The sequence below is a fragment of the Octopus bimaculoides genome, chromosome 21 (genome assembly GCF_001194135.2).
Source record: "Octopus bimaculoides isolate UCB-OBI-ISO-001 chromosome 21, ASM119413v2, whole genome shotgun sequence".
In the NCBI taxonomy this organism is placed as follows: domain Eukaryota; kingdom Metazoa; phylum Mollusca; class Cephalopoda; order Octopoda; family Octopodidae; genus Octopus; species Octopus bimaculoides.
Window position 1 is genome coordinate 1,814,374 of NC_069001.1, and position 10,118 is coordinate 1,824,491.

Genomic DNA, 10,118 nt, shown 5'->3' on the forward strand with positions numbered 1-10,118 from the left:
TATATATATATATATATGAATATGCACGTATATATGTCAAGGTCATCACTGGTGACGAAAGCTGGTGCTAAGGAATTTGTAGATCTTGAAGAAGTGAATAGAAAAAAAATGGAGGCATTCAAAGGCATCAATTTGCAAGAGTTCCAGGACAGCTTTGAACAGCAGACAATGCAGGGCTTCGAATGGAGAGAATATTTTGAAGGTGATAAAAGTGTAAACATGTAAAACTAAGTGAGAAAAAGAATATTGCAAAATTCTGGTTTCTTTTGGGTACTCCCTTGTACATACATACATACATACATACATACATACATACATACATACATACGTACGTATGTACATACGTATGTACATACATCATCGTCATCATCATCGTTTAACGTCCGCTTTCCATGCTAGCATGGGTTGGACGATTTGACTGAGGACTGGTGAAACCGGATGGCAACACCAGGCTCCAATCTGATTTGGCAGAGTTTCTACAGCTGGATGCCCTTCCTAACGCCAACCACTCTGAGAGTACATACATACATATTTTTATGCATACATATGAAGAAGGATGAAAGATGCTGAAACTAGTGCTTACATTGTAGAATTCTTCACCTTGACGATGGAATTCTTCAGAATCATATTCTGCAATAAACATTTTAATGACACGGTTTCTGTTGAACTTGATTATGTTCTTTGTCAAAAATGCAGGACTGATTTGCTGGGCAGACTCTCTGTACAAATAAACGAATAAACAAAAAAAATAATGAACTTAAAAAAAAAATAATAATTAGAAATGTTGATTGAGTAGACACTCAGCGGGGTTCACAGAGGAAGGTTGTAGGGGTGCTGTAGCATGGCCACAGTTCATTAGCTGAAACTAGATCGAATCAAATGAATCCTTTTTGAGTTTGGACATTAAAAATCTGCTAAAAACTTGATGTATGCAACTGAAACAAAACTAAATTGTAATACCATTTATGTATCATATTTGATGTTTACACACCATTGAAAGATTTGATACTGTAGTTTTTGTCTGAGAGAAAATCATTTCATAAGCATATTGTGTCTATGAATATTTTGGTGTGCCAGTGTCTTTAGACAGCACAGCTCCTTGTCCACATGCTTTTACCTTGGACTATAGTGTGCCACAACCTTGTCTTACTGGAGTGTGGCACATCCCCTACAGTGTGCCACAAACCTATCCTACTACAGTGTGACAATAGACCCAGGGTGATACACGTTCACCTTACACTAGTGTGCCAGTAGACAAAATGTAGCGTCACACTTCCGCCCCACCCACCCCCGCCTCACCCATTCCCACCCCAGTAATAGATACAAAACTTTAAATAACAGCTTTCGTACTTACTCAGTCATTTTAAGAGGTTTGTTGACGCTTGTTTGCACAAGAGGTCGAAGGTCATAGACACCGCTCACTGGGAAGACACCTGAAATATTGGATCATAGTCGTTGTCATCTTCACCATCATCATCACCACTACCATCATCATCATCATCACTAGCATTTTCTAAGTTTCTCAAATTAATGGCTATAGGAGTAGCACTACAGCTCTAGCCTACCATTCCTGTAAAAGCCTGTATCTAGTGTTTAAGATTTTGTTTCAAGTATGTCAGGTATGTAAATAGTAACAAGCTCTCCTACTTTAGCTCTCCCATCATAAGTACCCACCATGCTGACATTAAATGTGTCGTAAATACTTTTCACATAAACAGATTGTCAGTGTTGAAGCCATTGTCATCATCACTGTTTTAACACTTACTTTTCCATTCCATTGTATACTCAAGCACAGTGGTTAAGAAGCTTGCTTCACAAACGTGTTTTGGTGTTCAATTCCACCACGTGGCACCTTGAGCAAGTGTTGTCTGTTATTGCCCTGGGCCAACTAAAGCATTGTGAATGGAGTTCGTAGACAAAAACTGATTGAAGCCCATCATACATGTATGGTTTTGCATATGTGTGTATGTGTGATGTGGTGTGGTGTGTGTGTGTGTGTTTGTGAGTATGTGTGTGTCTATGCTTGTGCATGTGTGTGTGTGTTTATATGCGTGTATATGTATATATGCGTGCTCTTTTGTCCTGACATTGTCTTGGCATTGCATAATGGCAGCAAACAAGCTTGGCTCATTTCCAATCTTGCATGGAAAACATGTGTGGCCAGGGGAAAATCTGAGCAAACTTGAAAACAAGTAAGAGTTGGCAATTGAAAGGGCATCTGGCAGTAAAAAAATCTGCCTCAAAGAATTCCATCTAACCTGTGCAAGTTTTGGAAGGTGGACATTAGAATGGTGACAACAATGATGATGATGATGATGATGACAACAATGACTCCTTTTATGAACTGTCATAAAAGTAAGGGGACAAAATAAAAATCCCTTCTCTTACCCTTGAATAAAGAAGAATCAACACCTTCTGCTTGCCAGTCGACAGTGAGCATCATGGCTGCCAAGTGACCTCCTGCAGAATGTCCACACACATACACACCTCTGAAATTACGGATATTAACAATTCTATTAATTCATGAAAGATTTAAATAACTGGATGCGTACACTCACAACCTGAACCAGTTGAGTGGTACAATGTCTAGATGTTATGGCACACAAAATAAAAAAAAATAAAAGATATTCATATGTCCACTGATGTAATGATTCTTGCGATCCATGAGCAGGGAAGAATGTGTGTGTGTGGTGGGGGGTGTCACTGTGTGTGTGTGTGTGTGTGGTTGCATATATTTAGAGATAGATAGATAGATACATACATGCATAGACAAATAGATTGATACATATGTAAGTATGTGTGAAATATGTCCAACGTTAAATGCTGGATTCACCAGAATGAACCCACCTTGATCCACGATCCTTGGCCAATTTCAAGACATAAGCGACGCTCTTCTTCACCTCTTCAACAATTTGCTCCATGGTTCCTTAATAAACATTTCAAATATTAAATTATCCATTAGACATAACAGCAATTTCGCGAGTGATACATGTTTTACACACACACACACACACGTTCCTGCTCCCTCCCCTACTCACATCATTTCTAAATGCAGTGAACCAGTGGTTCGTCCATGGAACCCTTTATGAAACAATGTTTTTATTTTAAAAAAAACAAAATTCCTGACCTTCCTCACCCCCGTCCTCATCAAAGAAAAAAAAAAAAGAAATTAAAAGTCTGATTACTTACCATGAGGTGCAATGCTGTAACCGATTGGACATACGATTCCACCCATTTTCACGATAGGCTTAACCATATATGATGATAATTCACGTCTGGAATAATTAGATAACTCTAATTAATTACTTTATTTATTTTATTAAAATTCAATTGGTTTATCTCTCTTTCTCTCTTTCTCTCTCTCTCTCTATATATATATATGTGTGTATCTACCTATCTGTCTACACACACACACACACACACACACACACACACACACACATACATACATACGTACATACATACATACATACATACACACACATATATATATATATATATATAATTAGATTGGAGCCTGGTGTAGCCATCTGGTTGCACCAGTCCTCAGTCAAATCGTCCATGGAAAGCGGACGTTAATCGATTATGAGGATGATGATGATATATATATATATAAAGAAATTTAGATTCAAGGTGAATATGGTACTTAAGTTTAGGCACCAGAATTAAGTACGGTATTATCCATACAGTTTAAAATGAGGTGATTAAAGTCAAAATAAGCAACAAAGATATCCAAAGTTAATGCAGAAAGATAAACATAAATAAAACATTACTCACCCTAAAAGTTGCCAGTAACCGCCATGGATATAGACTAAGATAGGGGCCACTGCAAAGAAAAGGGTAAAATAAATTATGTTTTTAGGGTGTTTATTAGGAAAAAGAGAGACTAAGACAAGTTTTTGATGTGTGTGTGAGAGTGAGAGAGAGAGAAAGAAAGAGAAAGAGAGAGAGAGAGAGAGAGAAGGAGAGAGAGAGAGTGAGAAATTGTGTTCTTAGACAGAATCTCACATTTTTTTTTTTTTTACCATTCTAGAATAAGATGAGAAAAGGTTGTCATACCCTTGGCGGCAGTCTTCTGGCCGAATATGTCCAGCTTGTGTCTCTCGGCATCACCAATCTTTATTCCCAACTCGCAATCAATACAAGATTTTGCCTCAGCACTTTCTAGAAAAACAGAAAATGTCCAAAATGATCATCATCATCATCATCATCATCATCAATACCATTGCCATTGTTATCATTGTTGTCATCGTCATCATCATTCTCATCATCGTCGTCGTCGTCGTCGTCATCATCAATGACAATAATAATATAGCAAGGCTTAGATTCGAAACCGTGTTGGTTTTGTAACTAGGTTGATGTTACATCAGATCAGATGATTTGCTCATCTCATTAGCAATGTCGTCCAGTGTTATCAGAAGTTTCTATGTTCCCATGTAAATGGTGGCTATAAGGACAGCAGTGTGACCAAAGACACGAGAGAGGAGGGAGAGGCAGACACAGAGAGCATGTCCTGAAGAAGATGGGTTCCTTGGTTTGCTATTTGACCTTTGGTTAAAGGAATCACAGACTATGAAGGACAAGGTAGTTTCCTGCCCCTCTCATGAAGCCGTTCTTATCTAACATGAACTCATCTATGAATTCCATTTACAATTGGCAGACTGCAATACGACCCTGGGAAGCATCTGGATGATTATCTCAATTCTGTGACGTGCTTCTCGAACAGCATTAGGAGTTGGTTCTAAGATAAGATGGTGTCTTAGAAATGGTGACAAGGACGACAACAATAACAACTATGGCCGCAGCAACAAGAATGACATCCCCACTGATACCACCAACAAGAATGACAACAACAATATTCTGTGGATCTTACGTTCTTTAATGAATTCTACATGTGAGGTCAACACCTCGGATGCTGTCATTCGGTGGTTCCATTGACTGGGAGAATATTGTCTTTCAAGTTCCTGAATGCAAGAAAAGAGATTATTGAAATAATGAAAGAGAGGGAGAGAAAGAGGGAGAGAGAGAGAGAGAGAGAGAGAGAGAGAGAGAGAGAGAGAGAGTGGGGGAGAGAGTTTACATCTGTATCCATGTTTCCGTACATCATTTTTGACCTAAAATAGTCCTGTTCCTGTCACGGACATTACCTTCAACTTAATTAATACAACTATTTAGATTTCTATACATGGGTACAACATTGTCATCATCATCATCACCATCATCATTTTCACTTCCCTTTTTTCCATGTTTGCATGGATTGGATGGAATTTATTAAGACAGAGTTTCTACAGTGAGATGATTTTTCTACAACCAGACACCCTTCTTGTTGTCAACCTTCACCAAGTTAGGTAATCTTTTCTCATGGTCAGACACACACGCACACACACACACACACACACACACACACGTGTGTGTGTGTGTGTGTGTGTGTATATATATATGTATACATGTATATATATGTATACATATATAAACAGGAGTTACACCACAGTCATTTTGTGATCTTTGCTACCCTCGAATCTATTAACCAATTTATTTTGTCCGAGTTATTTGTTAATTAGGAGAAAATAAATACATATAATAAAAAATATATATATATATATATGTGTGTATGTAGATAGATAGATAGATAGGAAACAGTCATTTTTGCTTGTAAGAAATCAATGTAATTTTTTTTAACTTTAAAAAGTACCATCATATCTTTTTTTAAAACAACATCAAATCAATGTCTGTTTGTAATGGGGCAAAAAACAAAAAAAGAAACCCAGAGTATTTTACAAAGTGCTTCCTCTTACTTTCAAATCAAAACTCCTCCATTTTTCTGATTCCATTGTTTGTATTCTGACAGTGAGAGTCACTGTGAATATAAATAATGTTGGGGGACGGCAGTTTGATAAAACACCAAACACCTTAGCTGTCCCTGTCTTATCAGAGATTGGCTGATGGACAGCAGCCACCTACACACCATGTCTGCTACCAGGCATGCATATATACACACATATACATACATATATATACACTAATTATGCTTTGTGTCATATGTGAATAGCCTTATTTGTACACACTAATATCCCTTCATTCACATATATATATACATACACACACATACTATATATGTCCTGTCTTTCTCTCTCCTCTCTTTCCCTCTCACTTCTCTCTTTCTCCTCTCTATCTCCTTTCTCTCTCTCTCTCTCTCTCTCTCTCTCTCACACATACACTGGTTTATATGCTTTTCACATATATACATACTATACACACATTAACTGTTTTATGTCACACACACACACACATTACACATCTCCTCACACATTAAGGTTTTAGTTATCTTATAAAAGGATTAACAAGAAGAAGAAGAAGAAGTACATGAATAAAAGATCCCATTATCACATGTTTTAGTTTTAAGTATCCTCCACTTATTCCTAACACATTCCCCATAATATGTTATTAACATTTTTTAAATTTATTTATTGTGAGGTCTTCTGTTGTTTTTTGCTTGTGTTTTTCGTTTTTGCTTTTAAATTTATTCTTCATTTTATTGTTGTTTTATTGTCTGCTTGCCATAAAGTTTCACCCTTTCAGATAACCAGCCGGCTTGGCCACCTTAAGTACTGTTTAATTGTCTGTGTATGTGTGTATGTTTGTGTTGCTACATGCACATGTAACTGCATACATTTATACATACATACATACATACATACATACATACATACACACACATGATATCTAGGACTATAAAAATCTACAAAACTGTCTCAAGATTTGAAGGATGACAGTTAAATCCTGATACTTTCCTCCACAACCTCGTTAGGAAATCGTTGGGCAGTCAAAATTGACCATAAATCAAAAAGGGAAAGAAAAGGCATGCATACCTACATACATGCCCAGCGGATGTTAGCATAAAGAGAATACCTTCGCTGAACTATTGAGAAATCTGCAGTTACTCTCTCCAGATTGCAAGTTCAGGTTTATACCTGTAATTATTGGGGTCCTGGGATGTGTAACACACTGCCTGAATACCAATCTTGAGAAATGAGGCTTCTCAAAACCATGACGATGATGATGATGATGATGATGATGATGATGATATAATAATAAAAAAAAAATAACATCAGCTTCAATAACAAAAACAATAATAATAATGGTTTCTAATTTAGGCACAAGGCCAGTAATTTTGTGGGGTTAGAGCTAATCAATTAAATCAACTAACGAAGTACTTGACTGGTACTTTATTTCATTAACTCTGGAGGAATGAAAGGCAAAGTTGACCTTGGTAGGAGTTGAACTCAGAAAGGAAAGAGATGGAACAAAAACCACAAGGCATTTGTTCCAAAGCTCTAAATAAATAAATAAATATATAAATAAAATCATTAATAAAAACAATGAACAACCATAACAAGGAATCTATAGAAAAATTGGTAGGAATTTATTGCCAGCAAAAACTACAAAAGACACACAAGGTTTCTAAGCGAAGCTATTAACAACATCAATTAATCTAAGAACAAAGGCCAAGCTACGATAACAATGATGGCAAACAGCATCTCTACATATCAACAACAAAAGTTCAGTTACCAAACAATTAAATCACTGAAGTTAATTACTCAGAGATGCTGTCATTATTATTTTTGGTTTCTGTGTGTCATCATTGTCATCTTCATCACTGTCATCATTATTATCAGCATCATCATCGTTGTCATCCTCCTCTGCATTCCATTTTAACAAAGGATTTATGCATGTGGAGAGGGTCAGCAAATTTGTCCCTAAGGTGCTGGTGGAGCAGCAGACACAACTCCACATGGAAATCATTGAGGACATGCTGGACTGTGCAAACCATGGCCCAGACTTCATAAAGACCATCATCACTAGTGACGAGACCTGGCTTTATGGTCTCTGCTCGATGCGTTTGGTCATCTGGTGTGAAAATGAAAATTGAACAAACACAATAACAACAACAACAATATTGTACGTGTCTTACTTTCTTTCAGAAATGCCATGTAAGTGGCCATCACATCAATTGTTGTCTTTCGGTGGCTCCATTCGAGCGAAGAATATTGTCTTTCAAGTTCCTGGATATAAGAAAAGATATTATTGAAACAATGAGAGAGAGGGGGGGGAGTAAGTGAGAGAGACATAGAGAGAGTGAGTAAGAGAGAGAGAGGGGAGTAAGTGAGAGAGAGAATAAGAGAAAGAGTGAGTAAGAGAAAGAGTGGGGAGTAAGTGAGTGAGACAGAGAGAGAAAGAGAGTAAGAGAGAGTGGGGAGTAAGTGAGACAGAGAGAGAGTGAGTAAGAGAGACAGAAAGAAAGAGAGTAAGAGAGCGAGTGGAGAGTAAGTGAGAGAGAGAGAGGGAATAAAGGAGAGTGAGAGAGAGAGAGAGAGAGACTGTTTCCATTTGTATCCATGTTTCCATGAATTATTTTTTTGACCTTAAATATCCATGTTCCTGCCAGAGACCTCACCTTTAACTTAACTAAATGCAACTCTTTAGACTGCTAAACATCCAAACACACGCACACACTCAAATACACATTCACACATACATACACACACACACACACACTCAAACACATTCACACAAACACACACACACCCACAAACACACACACTCAAGCACACACACACCATGTTAGCAGTACTATTAAATCACTTTTTAAGGTTATTTCTTTATTCTTTTACATGTTTCAGTTATTTGACTGTGGCCATGCTGGAGCACTGCTTTAATGGGTTTTATTCAAAGAAATCAACCCCAGGACTTATTTTTTAAGCCTAATACTTACTCTATCAGTCTCTTTTGCTGAACTATTAAGTTACAGAGATGTAAACACACCAACACCGGTTGTCAAGCAGTGATGGGGAACAAACACAGACACAAAGACTCACACACATAGATATATATACGTATATACACAAGCTTCTTTCAGTTTCCATCAACCAAATCCATTCACAAGGCTTTGGTCAGGCTGAGGGTGTAGAGAGAAGACACTTGCCCAAGGTGCAGCACAGCGGGTCTGAACCCAGAACCATGTGGTTGAAAAGCAAGCTTCTTATCTCACAGCTACACCTGCGGCTATCTCTACAAATTTTCTATAGAAATTAGAGTCAACAGTGACTTGTTACAATGTTTTATATCTGAATGTGTCTCATGTAAATAATGTGATTGAAGATGGAAAGATAGGTAATGGGTGTATATGCATATTTCAGGAATTCTTGCTCCATCATCAGTGCCAGAATCCAACTGCACATTCACCCATTACCGAATTTTCTATCTTCTCTTTTTTTTGTCTTTGCTTATATTTAATTTTGTTTGTGGCAACAGGAAAACTAATGTTTTTGTAACAGTAAGAAAGCAGTATCTTTTTTAAAATATCATAATAAGATTTTAGTTTTGAAACAGCAAAAAAATATAAAAGCAAGACAGTATGCTTCCCAACCACATGGTTCCAGGTTCAGTCCCACTGCATGGCACCTTAAGCAAGTGTCTTCTTAGCAGTTCAGCAAAAGAAGCTGATAGAATAAGTACCAGGCTTAAAAAAAAAAAAGATAGATAGATACTGGAGTTGATTCCTTCTGTTAAAAATTCTTCAAGGCAGTGCACCAGTATGGCCACAGCCTAACAAATGGAACAAGTAAAAGATAAACAATAAAAACTATTATATCCTCTCTTTCTCATTTTATTTTAAATGCTCACAAGTCAATGCCTATTTGTAATAGGGGCCAAAGAAAATCCCTTCCAAAACCACTGCATTTTACAGCCTTCCTCTTCTTACCTTTAAGTCAAAAAGTTTCCATTTTTCTGATTCTGCTGCCATTTTCATTGAATATCTGTGTGGACGGACGACTGTACGTTTAACTGTAGCAGAAGATAGAAGTTGTAATACTTTTGAGTGTGTCCCTATCTTATCAGAGACTGGTTAATGACCTGCACCGTCCCACACACACACACACTTATATTTCATGTCATATGTAAAAACACTTGTCTACACACAACCACATCCATCCATTCACATATACATACACATGACAGAACATATAAATATAAATATATACATATATGTCACTCTCTCTCTCTCACACACACAAACATCGACACATGCACACACATTGTCCTTCACTCCTAGACAT

General features: G+C 37.2%; 1 protein-coding gene across 3 annotated transcripts in view; it reads right to left on the bottom strand.

The window, feature by feature from the left end:
* LOC106877803 (kynurenine formamidase) overlaps positions 1-9,885 on the bottom strand; it is a 12,076-nt gene extending 2,191 nt beyond the window's left edge. The window contains exons 1-9 of one of the 3 annotated variants that reach the window (XM_014926818.2): positions 9,764-9,881; positions 7,973-8,063; positions 4,060-4,164; positions 3,778-3,826; positions 3,190-3,275; positions 2,848-2,926; positions 2,389-2,489; positions 1,355-1,433; positions 584-719 (exon numbers count right to left, since the gene is read on the bottom strand). In XM_014926818.2, the coding sequence (XP_014782304.1) occupies positions 584-719; positions 1,355-1,433; positions 2,389-2,489; positions 2,848-2,926; positions 3,190-3,275; positions 3,778-3,826; positions 4,060-4,164; positions 7,973-8,063; positions 9,764-9,811 (774 nt within the window). In that variant the 5' untranslated portion in view covers positions 9,812-9,881. Of the gene's footprint in view, positions 1-583; positions 720-1,354; positions 1,434-2,388; positions 2,490-2,847; positions 2,927-3,189; positions 3,276-3,777; positions 3,827-4,059; positions 4,165-4,873; positions 4,965-5,795; positions 5,986-7,972; positions 8,064-9,763 lie in introns of those variants that run through there. The other 2 variants (XM_014926819.2, XM_052975457.1) reach the window with 2 other exon arrangements.
* Positions 9,886-10,118: the final 233 nt, after the last annotated feature.